Here is an 18,985-nt window from a genome sequence, read left to right as displayed (position 1 = left end):
GATGAATATTTATGCCCTTATTGATACATGACCTTGATGGCCCCTGAAATACCGATGTCTACACTAGGAGACAAATAGGCTAAAATCCAACAGGACTTAAATAATGTCCTCCTAATTTTAGCTCTTGGAAGATGGGAGTGGGGTGGGGAGAGGAGCTTGCCTGCCTCTGCCCCAAGCCCCTGCCCACCCACACAGAGCCCACAGTGGCCCTGCCAGCCAGGCCAGAGGCTGGATGTGGAAACACCACCTCACAACTGCAGAATAAGGCCACACAGCCACCTAATCAACCAAATTCTTTGTGGTTATCAACAGACACCAAGTGTTATTAGACATTTTGAAAAAAAATAACAGCACAGAATAGAAGCCTGCAAAGTAAAATAGGAAACCTCCCAGAATAACAAGACAAAGAGGTTTTAATCGCGGTGATGGTTTCACATGTGTGTGCATATGTCCAAACTCAACAAATTATATATATTCAATATGTGCAGGCTTCTGTACATCAATTATACCTCAATAAAGTTGTTTAAGAAAAAATTGTGCTCTAAAGGACACCAACAAGGAAGCTGACAAGAAAACCCACAAAATGGGAGAATATATCTACAAATCATTTATCTGATCGGATTCTAGCGTTCAAAATAAAGAAATAAGTCTTACAGTTCAGCAGTCAAACAACAAATAACCCAGTTAGAAAATGGGCAAAGATTTTGAATAAAGAAGATTTCTCCAAAGAAGATATACAAATGGCCAATAAGCACATAAAAAAATGCCCAAACTTATTAGTCATTAGGCGAATGCAAATCAGGACCACAATGATATACCACTTCACACTCACTATAGGATGGCCACTATAAAGATAAATAAATACATGAAAACTGAAAATGACAACTGCTGGCAAGGATGTGGAGAAATGGGAGCCCTCGTAAACGGCTGGTGGGAATGCAAGCTGGTGCCGCTGCCAAAGCAGTTCCTGAGAACAGTGAGACGTACAGTTATCACAGGACCCATCAATTCCAGTTATCACAGGACCCATCAATTCCATACCTAGGTGCACTAAGTTAACTGAAAACAGATGTTTATGCAAAAACTTGTACATTAATGTTCACAGCAGCTTTATTCATAGTAACCAAAAAGTGGACTCAACTCAAATACCCATCAACTAATAAATGAATAAACAAAATGAGGTGTATCCATACGATGGAATATTATTCAGCCCTAAAAAGGATTAAGTACTGATGCATCCTACAACATGGATGAACCCTGAACACATTAGACTAAGAAGTCAGAACAGGGGCTTCCCTGGTGGTGCAGTGGTTGAGAGTCCGCCTGCCGATGCAGGGGACACGGGATCGTGCCCCAGTCCGGGAGGATGCCACATGCCGCGGAGCGGCTGGGCCCGTGTGCCATGGCCGCTGCGCCTGCGCGTCTGGAGCCTATGCTCCGCAACGGGAGAGGCCACAACAGTGAGAGGCCCGCATACCGTAAAAAAAAAAAAAAAAAAAAAAGTCAGAACAGACGACCATGTATTGTTTGATTCCATCTATATTACATGTTCAGAATGGGAAAATCTATGGAGACAGAAAGTAGATTAGGGGTTGTTAGGGGCTAGGGTAAGAGGTGAATGGGGAATGAATGCTAATGGATATGGGGGTTTCTTTTAAGGTGATGAAAATGTTCTGGAATTAAATAGTGATGATGGATGCACAACCTTGCAAATATACTAAAAACCTGTGAATCGTGTATTTTAAAATGGTGTATGTAAGTTTATAATACGTAAATTATATTTCAATTTTCAAAATACTAAATTGTCCAAATATTTCCATTCAGGAACATTTACATGTTAAATTTGAAGCACATTAGAGAGATTAAATGTAAAGAATAAAATTATTAAAATTAGAACTTATATGGACTATATTTGTATCCAGAAACCATAAAGAATCCATAAAGAAAAAGATTGATAAATTGGAGTATATTCATTTCAGAAGTAAGACTTCTGAACAATACCAGCATCATGACTGAAATAAAAGTAGTACACTCAAGAGAAAAGATTTATAACATGTATAACAAGGTATTAATATCTGGAATGCACAAGAGCACATGAAGAAAAATGAGTAGAAAAATGGCCAAGAGATATGAAGTAGTTATTCATGTAAGAAAAAAATATTCAATAAACATCTGAAAAGTTATATGGAAGATCAGTAATAATAAGTGAAGAGCAAATTTTAAAAATTACTAGAGAACAATGTCTTCTAATCTTCAGAAAAAGATTGCTTATAAAAAGCGCTAGTGAAGTTGGAGGAAAATGGGTATTCACGTGGACCATAGGTACAAGTATATATCAATACAACCTTTTTGGAGAACAAATTGGCAATATTTTCCAAGATATGCATATTTAAACCCAGGAATTCCATTGCTAAGTATCTATCCTAGAAAAATATTTACACATGTACACAGAGTGAAACGTATTAGGATGCTCATTGCAGCCATGCTTATTATAGCAAAATATAGAAACCACCCAATTGTCCATCTGCAGAACAACAGTTGGATAACTCAGTCTACAATCATTCCATTAGACAGCCTTCCCCATCCTTCCTGGATCAGAAGAACAAGGTAATTTTATGGAAGAAATTCATTTTGAAAACAATATTCATAGTATGATCCCATTGATACAAAGCAAAATGTAACAAAACTACCTTCTATACACCAAAGCGTTAATACCACTGCCTCTGGGAAGGAAACTGGGTTAGGAAGGGGTGAAGTAGACTTACATTTTTGAATTTGTGTATCTTGTTATCGTTTGACTTTTTACAACAAGAATTGACAAACTAAGACTTATGTAAAATGTTAATTTGAAAAGTCTACCTATTGTTTAAGCAATACTGTTGAAGTCTAAGTTTAATTAACAATAAATTATAAGAAGAAAACCCTTACCTTCCAAATTTTCAATTTTTTCAATGTTGTTTAAAGCTAAATTCAAATATTCAAGTTTCTTGAGTTTGCTAACATTTTCTGAAATATACAAAGAATGGAATTAATTAACCTTCAAGATAAAAGACATTTTTATGTAATCTTATGAAAACGGTAACGAGAATCTAAGGATCATTATGGTTGTCAAAACCATGTTGCTTTTTCAAATCTGTACCTCAGAAAGTAGGCAGATTAGGGGTTGTACTTCAGACATTGTTGGTTGCCCACGCAGCATCCATTTCTCCCTCTGTCCTTCCTAATGGAACCAACCCATTTCTGCTCATGTCTCTACCCAGCTCCAACTCCAGGGGGGTTAGGCTTAACCAAACTGGCCCAGCACACGGCAATCCCACGTCCCTGGCTAGTGACAGCTCAGGAGCCCAGGCTTAAGTCAACCAGCCTGTGGCAGTCTCCTGGCAATTGTGTGATGCAGCAGAAGGCGTGCACACCAAGTACTCCCAATCAGATGAGGAGGAATGATCTATATTTCATGCTTGCGGATTTCCTGTCTCTTTCTCCTACTGGATGTTAAAAAGGAAGGAAATACTATCTTTACTGGTACTCATAGTCATCTTGCAAACCTGAGGGAACCAGCTGTAGGATGAAGCCCACTGTGACTGGTGGAGCATAGAGAAGGAATCAACCAACCCTGGAGACTGGCCTATCTCTAGACTTATAGTTGGGTTAGATGCTAGATTTCCTCACTGCTAAGCCATCCTGAGTTGTGTTTTCCTTTACGTGAAGCCAAAATCATCCTGATACAGGATTATTGTTTCTAATAAATATGTAAAGGCCATATAGGCAAGGCAAAAGCATAAATAAGTCAAGGAATCGCTGAAGGGTGGGGCCCTTTAAAAACAGTAAATAATACCATAGCTTACATTACTGAGTGCTTATTACATGCCATACAATTTTCTAAGCATTTTGTGTATTATCTCATTTAATCTTCATAACAATCCTATGAAGTTAAAACTATTGTTGTCTCCCTTATGCAAATGAGAATACCAAGGTGCAGAGGATAAATCCACTTGTTCAAGGTTAAGTGGTAGAGCCAGGAAATCTTACTCCAGAGCTTGGCACTAAATCACTACACTACACTTTAAAAGAAGAGTCCTTTCTAAGATGACATGAATGTAGAAAACCCTGCTAAGAAATGTGCATTTGGGGCAGGCTGACTTAAATAATGCTTCCTCTGGACCATTTTTCGGGATATTATGACGGTCAAACATGATGATTTATAACCGTCACCCTTATCACTACTAATATTTCACCTAAAATTTATAAAATATCATGTATTTCTTTCCATAGAATTCCTGAGAATAACAGTTTACCTCTCCGAGCCTCAGTTTACTCATTTTTTAAATGAGGATTGTGGAATAAATTACTAAAGTTTCTCTCAGCAATTATATTTTTCTAAGTAATACTGATGTTTACAAGAGTTCCTCTAGGCAATACCTGAGCATTTGACAGTCATAGACTTGTAGAGCTCCATGTGCCCAAGATTATAATACAGTGTCTAGTACATATCCTGAACAAAAATACATAAAGTTATTATTGTTAAAATTGCCAGCCCACAATAAAATACCTTTCCTTCTCCACTTTCGTTTTATGTATAACGCTGTAAGTGCGAAAAGAGTCATCTGGTAGAAAAAAAGTTAAGATTTGTTTTGTAAGGGTTTCCTAAATTAAATTAAATTAAATCGAGAACAATGGGTCAAACTGGTCAGGAAAAAACAAAGCTCTATAAGTAAAAATATGCAGAGCTTCTTGGGCAGCAGGAAGGGAGTCTGCGTTCTCGGCCAAACCAGCCTGGGAGGAGTTCTCACCAACTTCTATAACCAGATCTACAAACTTGTACTGGACCAAACCCATCCCCCAGTTCAAGCCGCTCTGAGGCGTTCAGCTTGGGGCTCATCGGGAAGCTGTTACCAATGCAGATTCCGGAAGCCCACCCCCTGAGGCTCTGAACCAGTAAGTCTGGGGTGAGGCCCGAGCCCCATTTTCACAGACCCCGGACAGTCCTCAGCTGACACCTGGAGCCCCACTAAACAAAGCCTGGCTCCACAGCCCACCTGGATCTCCCAGTGAGGAACACAGCTTCAGGAAAGGCAGGTGTTTTGCAAACTTCTACCTCCGTGGCCCAAGAGCGAGTCTGAATCCTAGAGAAACAGTTTTACTTGCTAAAAAAGTGCCTAAATGCCTATGGGTGGAGTAGCACTGAAAAATCCCATTATTAGGATTTAAAAGCATGTTTAATTTAAGAATACTTTGGAAGCAAAAATTTAAGCTTTCTCACAGCTCTGAAAAGGACTGAAATACTATGCTACTAATTAGTAATTGTGATGGACCCAGCTGTGGAGATGAAAATTTCGGGCACTCTTTTGGAGCTGCACAATTAGGACAACTCTTTAATGCTCTCATGCATAAAAGCTAGTGGTTTTCTATAACAGCCTTTTTAATTGAACAATGCACCAGAGTTTCTAATTTCTGGTAAAGTACAAGATGCCAAAAATAATTATCTGAAGGAAAAGAAAGAATTTTAATAAACCTTGAAAAATGATGCAAATTCCAGACTTTTTGTATCCCTAGAGCCAATTTTCAATTACCCACTAAGCTGGAGGCAACTACATCAGCAGAGTTTCTCAGCCTCAGCAATACTATCATTCGGGGCCAGGTAATTCTTTCTTGGAGGGGGCGGGGGAGAGGTCCTGGGACTGTTAGCATGTCCCTGGCCTCTGCACACTAACTGCCAGTAGCTGACCCCTTACACACACACACACACACACACACACACACACACACACACACACACACACACACACACACACACACACAGCAACAACCAGGTATGTCTCTAGACATTGCCAAGTGGCCCTGTTGAGAAACGCCGCTTATGACGGTGGAGAGTTAATCTTACGAGCCGGCCTCTGGGCTGTAGTGTCAGAACCCACAGGGGCTGGCACTCACTCTGCCTCATCAACCCTGACTCCATCCCTTTTCCGCCAACTCTGTGTGGTTCTCCCCTCTGCTTCTACCTCCACGGGGCTGGCCTGGGGCCCCTGGGCAAGGGACGATATTAATAGCAGAGCAGCTATTTTCTCATGAGCGGGCATAAAGCTAAGCACATCGTTCCATGTAGCTCTAATATCATGTCTGTGTGTTAGATGTTGTTGTTCCCATTTTACAGATGGCAAGACTAAGGCACAGAGGGACTAAGTTGACTGACTTAGTTTTTTGCAGAGGCAGGATTCAGACCTGGGTCTACCTGACATTAGGGCCTGCACCTGCTCTTACCACTAAACTACACTGTAGCTTTTCTGAGGTTTGGGGGTCACTCCTCCTGCTTCCATGTGGCAGGATCCCCTGTTAGAGTGTCTCCACAGGCCTCTCTTCTCTCTGTCCCCTTAACTCATTCTTCCCGGGGGAGGAGGTGGCAATTGGATGGGGAGGACCCACTTACCTCATGGGTGAACTGGGAGAAGGAACTGGGCATGCCCAATCCCACCCTCTCTCCTGGGTCTGGGATCTCCCTGCCGCCAGAGGGCACACAGTCTCGACCCGCTCCCGCCATAAAGCAGGGGGCCTGCGTGGGTAGGGGAAGCCTGCATTGTCCAGTTCTGCATGTAAGTGGGTGGTGGGTAGGCTTAATTCTGGGGGCATATTAGGAATCTCACTTGGCTGCAAGTCTAAGCCACATTCTCCAGAGTTTTTATCAGTTATAATGCTGATTTTTGGATCTCCATCCTCCTGACTCCTGTTTTTACCTCTCATTTCATTCCAAACTGGAGCAGTAAGCAGGGGTGTAATTGTGGAGCCCCCTCGATATCCAATACTGAGCACAATGCCTTGCACATGTACATTCTCAATACGTATGGCAGACCTAGTTATCACAGGCTGGGATCTGACAAGGATTTACTCAGCTCTCACAGAACCCTTTCAGGTTCACAGAGTGATGCTGTAAAGCCATGACAAACTCCTGGATTATATCCACCTCTCTTTTAAACTTTTTAAAAATCAGGTTTTAAATGACTACGTCAACTAATGTGCTCCCAGCCATCAACTGGTCTTCCCAATTCCTTGATGGAGATGATGCCCAGGGCCAGGAGATGGAACAGGCACGAAAAGGTTCAGGGAAGGGTTCCATACACAGCTACTGAGAGATGGCTGTGTCTATTCCTCCATGTCATTCTTTTTCTTCCTCTAAGAATAACACTGCATTTGCCAACATTCTCCCATTCAAAATGTTAAAGAAACCATAAGAACAAAGTCCTGAAGACTTACCAATTTTTCCAATGAGATTATTTTGAAGATAGAGGATTTTTAAATCCCGGCACCACCTGTCAATATGTTCTAGTCTTTCTATTTCTTGCTGATGCAAGGAGAGCTCCTCCAGGGAAAAAATTATACAGTCGTTGTGCTCGGCATTCCGTCTAATAAGATCTTCCGTGACTGAAAGAAAATTTGTTATATATTATATCTCCATCCCCATTAAGATTAAGTTATTAATGCATTGGTTTTTCCTTGCAGTTAGATGTGAATTCTCCAGGCCCAAGTCATTTTCAAAGGAACAGAGATCAGAGGAGTGCTTCCTCCTGCTGGGAGTTTTTGTGATTCCAGGGTGACTCAGAAGAAAGATGTGATGATACATTTTGTCTTTCTTACACTGGGATCTACACACATTTCGCTGTATGGATGGAGACCAAGTTGATAGGTAATGACCCTGAGAACGTGGAATCTTGAGGTGGTATCATGTCGAACTGGATGAGACCCACTAAGTAATCCAAGACAGAGAAACCTGCTCTGGAGAGGCTCAGTTGGGCTGACAGAGGGCAGAAATATGAAAGCATCTCCATTCAACAGCCACAGCCATTCAATAAGGAAAGGTTCACCCATTCATTCATTCAATAAGGAAAGGTTCACTCGCTCATTCATTCATTCAACTGGTATTTATTTAAGTCGAGTGGAAGAGACAGGAGAGGAACACCCCAGATTTTGCACTGCAATCTTATAAAGCACTCGGTCCGTTTCCAGGAGGCATGAAAGAAGCTGCTCGCAGGAGGAGGGGTTGCGAGAGTCCCCACCCCCCTGACAAGAGGGATGAGTAGCAGTGGGCTGGTCTGATGTCACAGGCCAGGACCATAAGATGATGGGAGCACCGAGGTACTGGAGACAACATCTGGTCCACAGTGAGGGCCAAGAACAGGACACGCACCCTCTTTGTAATATGTACTAAAATCAAGGAGGGAATGACAATGGAGAAAACTTGTATTTTCCAGTGCTATTAAAAATTATTAATCCGTCTGAACCCTCACATTTTAGGTGGAATGTGGAAATATCACACGTCCATCCTACAAGATAATAAAGATTCATTTACTGCCATTTACAAGGTGCCAAGCACTGTCCTAAATGCTATGCATGTATTAACATGTGAGTATGTACAACTATTTATCTTTTTCAAATGAGGAATTGAGGCACAGATAGTTTAAATAACTTGCCCATGGTCGCGCTAGTAAGTGCTAGAGCGAGGTTTTAAGTGTAGGAATCTGGCACCTGACCACGTGCCCTGAACCACTATGCTCCACTGCCCCAAAAGTGAGGAAATAAGAGCCTCTCAAAATTTCTCAAGCTTCCTAAATGCACAAGCTTCTCTAGCGGAGACAAAGTTCTTCACAGCACCTTCAGCTGCCCCACTTCTGTGCCACATCCTTAAAAGTGAAGTTTGCCTTTTTTGAACAATGTGAAAACATGTACGAACTCCATCATTTGTGTGCAGTTAGCTGAACCCTCTGCTACTTCCGGTGGTAGGAGATGGGGCTACTTGCAGTGACAGTTCTTTGGAAGAAAGACAAGGGAAATGCAGAGGCATGTAGATATTAGGAAGGAATTATGTTGATCCATATCTCCTAATCATGAGAATTAAGATGATAAAAATCACTATTAGTGGAAAGGGGTGGGGAAAGGTGGGGGAGTTGGCATAAATAACAAATTTACACACACACACACATACACACACACACGTGGGAGAGGAGGGGCTCAGATTCACTCAGCACAACAGGGAAGTCTGCCCAACAGCAACAGTTATGCACAAGGAGGATAGATTAAATGAAAATCAAGAGAATCACAGAGGAAGGTAGAACTGTGAAGGTCTGGAATTTCCCAGCAGCCCTTTTCTGAACTCTTCTATATTAAGCAAACTGCTGTGTGGCACATTGTTTTCATAGTTACATATTGTGTAACTCAGGAAACTGCTGTTACACAATACTGCCTCACCTGTGATGGCAAACATCTGTGCAAAAACCAGGGTCCCCAAGAAGAAATGTGTCAGAATACCTACATGGTGTATGGAGATTACAGTGTTTCAGACTTTGAAATGGGAAAACATTTTGTTGTTTTATGTACTATGCAACTTAGACCAAACATTCTTTAACTCCAAGGAGCACTGTTCGCCTTTAGAAAGTCCTACTCTAAATAATACAGCACTGCATTTACAAGACAGCACTCTAGGGACTTAAAAAGGCTTTGGAAGCATTAATATGTCATCATAAGACTATTTCAAGACAGATGGTATTACAGTGCCTATCACATGGTATAGAAGAACATGCCAAGGTACTTACTATATGAAATATACTTTCACTTCCTTATTTTGGAAAAATTCAAACAGCAAAATACAGGATTCAGATGGACTGTGAGAAGTGTCTCACCTATACAAGGTCATAACCAATATGTGAATGAGGTGGTTGATGAACGGTACTAACAATTAGAACCACAGATTCATACTTATCTCCCTAAAAGAATTCTGCTGTGGATTCCAAAGTTTTAACCAAAACTGATGAGCTACCCTAGGCTTCTTTTCAATTCCTTAATATGGCTGGGTTCTCAATAACTTGAGGGAGTTTCAATAAAATGACTTTGCAGGGTAGGGGGGAAAAGGGCAAGAGGAGAATTTTCTGGAATACTAGAGGTTGTCATGTTGTGTTTACTATGAAAGAGATTTCAGTGTATTGAACGAGGTTCTAGAAACTCGCAAAGCCAACAATTTAGTGTTCACCCTTCAGGTTTTATATCATGTTTTGTAAACAACCCTCTCTTTCTTGCTGGATTAGAATAAAATCAGTAATATATGTTTCGGGCAGATTCTGCAGAATTTGTAAACATCTTGAAAGATCTAGTGGATACATATATGAAACAGATTTAACATAAATGAAGGGGTTACAAATAGGTGAAGATTTCATCCTGTAGCATCTGAACTTTTTCCTTTTATTGTTTTCCATGGGCATTTTAAGCAACAGGATTACTCATTTGCCCTGCCTTTTCTTACTGACTCATGGTTATCATGAGCGTTGGTGGCCATACTCTACACCCTGATCCCATGACACTGTTAGAGGCACTCACGCAGAGTGTGCTGTTACAAAAACAGACAGGGTGTACGGGGCAAGTACAGAAGAATACAGAAAGTACAGTGAGTACAAAGGAGGGAGTGATCCATGCTACTGAGTGACAAGAAGAAGGTCAAGCGAAGCATCATGGAGAAGAAGTCCGGGCTGGATCTTGAAATGTGAGTAGATATTTGCCAGATAAACAAATGAGGAAAGGGCACCACAGGCTATGGTAGGTGCTACTGTGCCCAGTTCCCCCCTTCAGGCCTGAAGGATTACTTCCTGCTGCTGGGAGTTCTGCCAGAAGGCAGCCCTCAGCTGCCCACCGTGAAGTCACCCCAGCTGAAGAAACATCTCAACCAAGGTCACGCCCCTTCCCAGGAAAGTCCACATCCAGTGATCGACTGATGTGGGGCTAAAAGGGCCCAACCCTCTCACCCCAACTTGGGAAAACGCAGAGGTCCGTTCCAAGTTCAGAGCTCCTTCCAATTTCCAGGTTGGTTGGCTAAGGCCTTTGTTGAGATGCGTCCCAGCCCTACCTCCCTCTCTTGCTTTTTTCCCTACCCACTCCAATGACACTCCCTAATAAACCTCCTGCACACTAGCCTCCATCTAAAAGTCTGCCTCCTGGGGAACCCAACCTGGAAGGGTGGATACCGGAAGTGGTACACAAAAGCAGATGTTAGCTAACATGGAACGTTGAATATTTGTTCCCCGTTGATAGTAACCTCCCATGGTGAAGGGTATGAGCGAGATCTCTGGGGCCTCCTTCATAAGGGCAATAATCCCAATATGAGGGTTCTGTGCTCATGACCTAATTATCTCCCAAAGGCCCCGCCTCCTAATACCATCACCTCGAGTGTTAAGATCTCACCATATGAATTTTGGTGGGAAACAAACATTCAATCTATAGCAAATGGGATATTAATGGAAGGGAACACACTGGTAAGTGTGACACATCAGGCATTAGGGAAATATGGGGGAAACTGTAACTTTAAGGACAGCTGTATTGGGTGGCTGCCACTACACAGTTGACAAGGTAAGGCTGAGAGTGACAATTGAACATTAAAAGCTAGGTGTGAAAACCACAGTGCTACACTGATAGCATATAAAGAGGTTTTCTCCCTGAAAGCAGACGGCAGAGAACCAGGACAAGGAAAATCATTAAATCATTAATGATTTAATCTAATCATTAAGTCATTAGAGTAGCAGAGCCCTCAGGTTCCAGACACGATGGAGTCACAGGCACAGGATTTACCCTCCAGCCTAAGATAACTAAAAATCAAGACAAAATATAAGAAAGTGATGCTTTTTTAAAAAAATTTGTCATTGGGAACTCAAAAGGAGGAAGTATTTTGAACAGAATATAACATGAAAAAAACGAGCATATCAAAATCTGTGGGGTGCAGCTAAAACATAACTTGGAAGAAATTTATAGCACTAAATGCTGATAGCAAGAAAGAAGAAAGGTCCCAAATATCAGCTTCTTCTTTGAGAAACTAACAAAACAAAACAAAACAAATTAAACCCAAAGTAAGCATAAGGAAGTAAATAATAGAGGCTATAGCAGAAATCAATGAAATGGAAAACAGAAAAACAACAGAGAAAAATCAATAAAAATACTTTAAAAAAATGAAACTGAATTTCTTGCCAGACTGATCAGTAAAAACCTGACTATAAGCAAACAAACAAACAGAAACACTTGCAGCAAGCTAGGAAGAGAAGGGAACTGACCCAACTTGATAAAGGGCATCTACAAGAGACCTGCAGCTACCATCCTACTTAATGGACAAAGACTGAATGCTTTTCCCGACATCAGGGAAAAGGCAAGGATAGCTGTTCTCACCACCTCAACATTGTACTAAAGGTTCTAGCCAGATTCTAGCAATAAGGCAAGAAAAAGAAATAAAAGGCATCCAGATAGGAAAGGAAGAAGTAGAATTATCTCTCTTTGCAGACGGCATGATTGTCTATGGAGAATATCCAACAAAATCTACATCAAAAGCTGGTAGAACTCATAGCAGAGTTTAGCAAGTTTGCAGGATATAAGATCTATAATGCAAAAGTCAATTATATTTCTACATACCAACATCATTTACAATGGTGTCTTATTAAAAAACTGAGTTAAATGGATGACAGAATAACGTAAAACTTAAAATTAGGGAAACAAAAACGTAAGAGGAAAGTCTATGTGAACTGGGGTTAGGTAAAGATTTCTTGGATGGCACGAAAAGCAAAATCTATAAAAGAACAAGTTGATAAGCTGGACTTCAAAATTTTAAACTTCTGCTCTTTGAAAAACACTGTTAAGAGAATGAAAATATAAGCCATAGATGGAGAGAAAATATTTGCAAATCATATATTCTATAAAGGACTTATATGTAGAATATATAAAGAACTCTTAAAACAATCATAAGAAAACAAATCATACATAAGTTTGAGTGGACAAAGGTTTTCATTTTTCTTTGGTAATATCTAGGAGTAAAATAGCCGGGTCATAGGATAAGAATAAAATTTCCATTAATTTTGTTTACTACCGTTTGTCTATTTTGTTTCCTATTGTCTTACCTTATGTTTTCTACTACATTGATTTTAGCTCTTGTACTATTCCAGGTTTCTATTTATTTCTGGTTTAATTTGTAATCTTTTTCTAGTATCTTAAGGTGGAACCTCAGGTTATTTATTGCCTACGCGCTAATTTCCAGAACCTGGGAATATGTTACCTTGCCTGGCAAAAGGGCAAAGGGACTTTGCAAATGTCATTAAGGGTAAGGACCTTAAGATGGGGAGAGTACCCTAGATTCTCCAGGTAGACCCAATCTAATCACACACAGCCTTAAAATCAGAGAGACTTTCCTGGCCACGTCAGAGATTGAGATGGAAGAAGAAGAGATGCATAGAATGAGAAGGATTCAACCCACCATTGCTGGCTCTAAAGATGAAGTAAGGGAGCCACAAGCCAAGGAACATGGGTGGCCTCTAGAATCTAGAAATGGCCTTAAGCTGAGAACCAACAATGAAATGAGGATCTCAGTCCTATTACTGTAAGGAACCAAATTCTGCCAACAACTCAAACAAGAAAATGCTCCTCCCCTAGAGCCTCCAGAAAGGAACACAGTCTCACTGACACCCTGATTTCAGGTAGGGTGAAAATCTACAAGAGCATCTACAAGAGTCTGATATAGGGACTCTATATCAGACTTGTGACCTGCAGAACTGTAAGCTTCTAAATTTGTAGTAATTTGTTACGGCAGCTGTAGGAAACTAACACACTGCTTTAAAGTCTTTGTGTGCTAATTTCAGCACCTCTATCATCCTGGGATCTGTTTTTATTAACTGCTTCTGTTCTTGATCATGGCCACATGTTTCTGCTCCTTGTGTCTAGCAATTTTTAATTGTAGGCTGGTCATTATATTCTTCTATTGAAGCGCTGTAGAAAGTCTAGATTATATCACTGTCCTTTAAAAGGAGTAGAACTTTATTCTGGCAGGCAGTGAAAGTACTGACAGAACCTTTTTTCCCTGTTAGGCTTGACTGTATTTTTTGTTAGAGTGGATCTATTTTAGTTTTGAACTTAGCCCTAGAGCATGGCCATTACTCCAGGGCCCAGTACTTACTGCTAAGGTATGGTTTTCTTGGGGGTCTCAAATGAATACTTAAAGGGCTCAGCAAGGTCTTTTAACTCCGGATGGGCCAGGACTCCTGTGTCTTCCAGGACTGCCTGACCTCTGGCATCTCCATTCCATACTCTGCCCCACAGTAGGTGATCTCTTTCAGGTCTCTCCAAGTCTTTGCTACACATGCTCAGCCAGCCCTTGCCTAAATCCTATAGTAAACGTCCCCATGAAGTCTTCTTCCCTCCCCCATTCCATACTGTACCTCCTTCTCTGTATCCTACCCCATAAATTACAGCAACTTCTGCAGCTCAGAAGGCTGCCTTAGCTCTGCAAGACCACTACTTTGCTTGAATTCTATCTTCTTTACTGCAAGTAGGAAAGTGCTTCTACAAAGAAAGCTGGGGTGACAGTGGGGTATGACTTTTGCATTTCCCTTCTCTCAAGGAGCATGGTTATGTCCTACTTGTTGTTCCTGCCCAATTTCATAGTTGCCTACAGTGGAAGGTTAAGTCCAATACCAGTTACTCTATTATAGCTGTAGAAAGAAGCCCTAAAATGTATCATTTTTATGACTTAGCACTTTAACCAAGTGTTTCCAATGACCTGTCTCAAGAGAGTTTCTATGGTACTTATGTCAGACAGTTATTGGGAGGATTAAGTGCCCTATGCATGTAAAGCATTCAGCAGGGGGGTGGTATGCTCTCAAAGGACTGGTTAAGAAGAATTATGCACATGTTTAAATTGTTAAATTTTCAAGTGCACTGTCTGAGCAATTTCACTATGACCACTCATATAAACTTAAATGAATATAACAGTCAAAGTATTTTAATTTTCTTAAGGTACAGAATATTTGTCTAAGCATTCCTCTTTCAGTTACATCAATGAATAATTACAGAAAGGAAATAGCTGTTCTAGCCTTAAAGCTATTGTCAAATAAAGTCATTAAGTTAAGAACAAAGTTAAACAAATTACTACACTCTTTAGTAACCAGTTCAGTTTGAAAATTAAATTAGGCCCTCCATTAAAAAATAAAACAAATTAAAAACACTCTATTTATCCATAATTAAGTGTTTTGCTTATTTCTTAAACTTTGTCTATGTGCTTGGTATGTACATATATGCAATTTCTTTAAAGGATGTTTTTCTTGGAAGCCCATCTTTCATCAAAAAGCTTTTCCTTCTATAGCTAAAATGTCTGTGAAAAGCACTTAGCGATTGTTCATAGGCATGTGATGAACAATCCACATGGTATCTAGCAACGTATCTCATCTCAATTTCAAAGAGCTTGAAATTAGTGGTGAACAACACTGTCCACCAAATGAATTAAGACTTAGAAGTATGAAACAAGAGACGTAAAGTATTTGTTATAAGCAGTTGATGAAGTCTACAATATAATGGCAATGAATAAGGAGGATGATTCTAATGGGAGTTTCCTAGTCAAGGTGAACTGAGAGGAATTAATATAAAACTGATTTTTTCCACTATGTGCCTTTAAGAAAATGAAGACATTATGAAAGGCCACTGAGCTGGAGCCCCAAATTTAATTCTAACCTATCACATAACAAGTGCAAGGTTCGGGACCAGATGCTTAAACTTTCTGCATAACAGATTCCATCTGTATGGTTTTACACATGGCATGGATTAGAGACCGCTGAGCACTCTTCCAGGGATAACATCCTATGGCTCTGTGGGTACTTAACTTCCCCCAGCAAATGCATACACAGATCATATCTCCATGAGACTAATCACCCTAATTTGATACTCACAGTAATACAAAATGAATTCTATATTAAATTTTTGTTTTAGAAAAGAAGCTCATTCTTCTCTAAATCATAATCTACACCAGACTAAATGTGCAGAGAAGAACTAATTCTTTCATTTTCCCCTAGCCACTGCCCCTGGGCTTGACACTGCTCTCCCTGCGCAGATTCTGACAGAAAAGTAGTCTCTTTGACTTTCAACATGAGAACTTGCACTACGACCTCTCTTCTCCTCACCAGACCTTCCCTTACATTCAAGAGACAGCGTAGTAACATATTAAAGAAAGCCAGCCCTTTCAGGTTCACATCCCAGATACATCACTTACTGTGTGACAATCGGCAAGTTGCCTAACCTCTCTGTGCTTCAGATTCCTCATCTGCAAAATGGAGGTGACAGTAGTGTCTATTTCATAAGATTTTTGTGAGGACTCCAGGAGTTAACACAGAGAAACCACTTAGAACATTGCCTAGAAGGCAGCAAGTACACGACGTACTTGCTGCCATTATTAAGCCATTATTACCATCTTCTCTCAGAAGCCCAAGTTTTTTCTCCTGATGTAGACAGTTCAGAACTGTGGAAAGAGCAGTAAAAAGAATCTTGTATCTTAGTCTTGACTCTATAGTGACTGATATTTTTAAGCAAGTGTTTGCCTTCTTCCTCAAAGGGAGAAGCTCCAGGAGGGCCGGCCCACCTGTTTGTTCACCACTGTGTCCTCAACGCCTGGCACGGGGTAGGAACTCCAATACAATTCTGATAAGTTAATGATTTAACAAATGAAGGTGGACAAGATTCAGAGACAGAGGGCAAAGGATAATCCACAGAAAAGTAAAAAATGTTGATGAGCAAAAAGAAAAAGAAAAATCTGGGACCACAGTATGGGGATGAGGGGAGGAGAAGTGTGAAAGGAAATAACTGGTTTCCGAACGAAGTGTTAACATTTAAAATCACCAGCCCCCTTCCACCACCAGGCTGTCAGCTCTTCCAGGGCAGAAACCCCATCATCCACCACGGTCTCTTGATTTAAAAGTATTCACTATATATAACACTTTTACAGTACGTGATAAATTCGGTGGAACTGTATAAAATTGCCACGTGTAAAGGTCAAAGACGGTGTCAATACTGGAAAGGTTCAACCTGGTATAATTGGTTCAATCTAACATAAATAACTGTTAATCCTGCCAACTCAGTCTCTTGGTACATTTATAATCACATTTACAACACCGGCTGTCTGTAAACGTCCTATTATTGCCTACGTTTTGGAGGTGAGGAAGTCTCACAGCTGATAGGTGCCGGAGTCGGTTCCCTCAACCACCAGGCTACACTGCCTTCCCAAAGAGTCCGAGGGCTGTGGTTCAGACACAGCGACTAGCCCACGCTGCAGGCAAGGAGATGCGCGGGCTCGAACCCGGCGTGTCTGACGCCCAAACCCTAGACCTTCCACTAGCCAGCCTTTCCGTCAAATCCGATGCTTTCCTCCCCCGCCCCGACGCCCACCCCATTTTACAGAACGGGAACCTGGGCCTGGCCGGGGCCAAGCTGCCCCGCCAGTCAGCGGGCGACATGTCACTGCCCGGTCTTTAGAGAGCGAAGGGCTAGGCCGGGCTGTGGTCCCGCTGGCGGGAAGGGGCGCCGAGGGTCCCAAGAGGCCCGGGACGATGCCCAGAATGGGGACAATCGAGGGCGGAAGGTGGGAGAGGGCGCTTACTCCGTCCCATGGCGCCTCTCGGGTTCGCGGGCCCAGGAAGCTCGACCAGGACCCCCAAGGACTCCCTGGACGCCTCCTAGTCTCTCCTCCGCGCGCCCGCACCTGGGAGCCATGGCAACGGGGATTCTACGGCGGCCGCGCGGGGCCAGGCGGGGCCGCGTTTGCCGACTCAGGAGGAGCAAGGAGGCGAGAATGGGCAGAGGAGGGGTTCCCCGCGAGGACCCAGGGGCACCCCGCAACCCAGACCTAGTCCTCCTCCACGTCCCCACCTTCCACCTTCGCAGACTGCCTCCCTTTCCCCAGATCAACTGGCCGGACTAAACAAAGAACCAAGGGACCCTCTGTTTCCTGAGGGGAGCTGCTTCCTAGGCGTGCCTCTTAGACCGCCCTTTACTTTTTTTTTCTCTTTGTATTTTATTTAACGCCTTCCGGAGCCAGAAAATCTGGAATCGGCCCACACTCCATTTCCCAGAGGTGTGACCTTAAACTTCCTTAACCTTAGTTTCCACCTGTTAGATGAGTGCTAATAATAACTTCCAAGGATCATTGTGAAGCTTTTTTTTTTTTTTTTGGCGGTACGCGGGCCTCTCACTGCTGGGGCCTCTCCTGCTGCGGAGCACAGGCTCCGGACGCGCAGGCTCAGCGGCCATGGCTCACGGGCCCAGCCGCTCCGCGGCATGTAGGGATCTTCCCGGACCGGGGCACGAACCCGTGTCCCCTGCATCGGCAGGCGGACTCCCAACCACTGCGCCACCAGGGAAGCCCCGTTGTGAAGCTTTAATGAGATAATCTGAGTGAATGAAAGACACTTTTTTAAAACAGCAGACTCAGTATTTAGGGGATGGAGCAGGCTACCCAGGAAAGGTGCCCCATTCTTTTGGACATTGGACACTTCTTCATTTTGGGATCTTTTCACTAAAATCTAGGATAAGAGCTCCTTCTGGGAGCAGGGTCTTGACAGATTGTTTGACACTCTGGTGGAATAGAGAAGAGATGTGGGTGCTAAAACAGGGAAACCAGGAATATTTACTTCGTAATTTGTCATGAGCTAGGCTGGGCTGGTTATGCTGTGTCCTTCCTCAACTCAACCTAACAGACACCGTTTCTTAGAATCAGAGGACCCATGGGCCACAGAGGACAGGTGTACAGTGTCCTATGATTGTTACAGTCCACTGACAGGAAGGGAAACTGGGAAATAAATCACAATATGACAGCTCCTGGTAAAGTCAAGTTCATTTCATTCAAACTGAATGTGGTAGTTTAAAGAGCCATGGTGTGTGTCTGCTTATGCAAATCATTATTCAAAATAGACTTATTTCTTTGGCTCTTGGAAATGTAACAAGATGAGTGGGGCTTCCTGAGAAAACTGCTGCAACATATTCTATATATAAGTAGAAATAAATTTTAAAGACGGTTTTTAAAAATTCCAGGAACAGCAAAATAGGTCTCCTTCTTCTTTTGTGCTGGATAAATTCCAGGGACATTGACCTAGAAAGCTATTGGGTTCTTATTATTTTTACTATTATTATATCATTCAGTATTTTTATGATGTGTAACTAATAC

At 41.9% G+C, this 18,985-nt stretch overlaps 1 protein-coding gene across 5 annotated transcripts in view; it reads right to left on the bottom strand.

The window, feature by feature from the left end:
- Positions 1-17,582, bottom strand: part of DNAAF11 (dynein axonemal assembly factor 11) — a 77,951-nt gene extending 60,369 nt beyond the window's left edge. For all 5 annotated transcript variants that reach the window (XM_067711218.1, XM_067711221.1, XM_067711219.1 and 2 more), the window contains exons 1-3: positions 17,423-17,582; positions 7,246-7,413; positions 2,929-3,006 (exon numbers count right to left, since the gene is read on the bottom strand). In XM_067711218.1, the coding sequence (XP_067567319.1) occupies positions 2,929-3,006; positions 7,246-7,413; positions 17,423-17,432 (256 nt within the window). In that variant the 5' untranslated portion in view covers positions 17,433-17,582. The remainder of the gene's footprint in view (positions 1-2,928; positions 3,007-7,245; positions 7,414-17,422) is intronic.
- Positions 17,583-18,985: the final 1,403 nt, after the last annotated feature.

The sequence above is a fragment of the Pseudorca crassidens genome, chromosome 17 (genome assembly GCF_039906515.1).
Source record: "Pseudorca crassidens isolate mPseCra1 chromosome 17, mPseCra1.hap1, whole genome shotgun sequence".
Classification (NCBI taxonomy): domain Eukaryota; kingdom Metazoa; phylum Chordata; class Mammalia; order Artiodactyla; family Delphinidae; genus Pseudorca; species Pseudorca crassidens.
The sequence above is the reverse complement of the archived record's forward strand: the minus strand, read 5'-3'. Positions and strand labels throughout refer to the sequence as shown.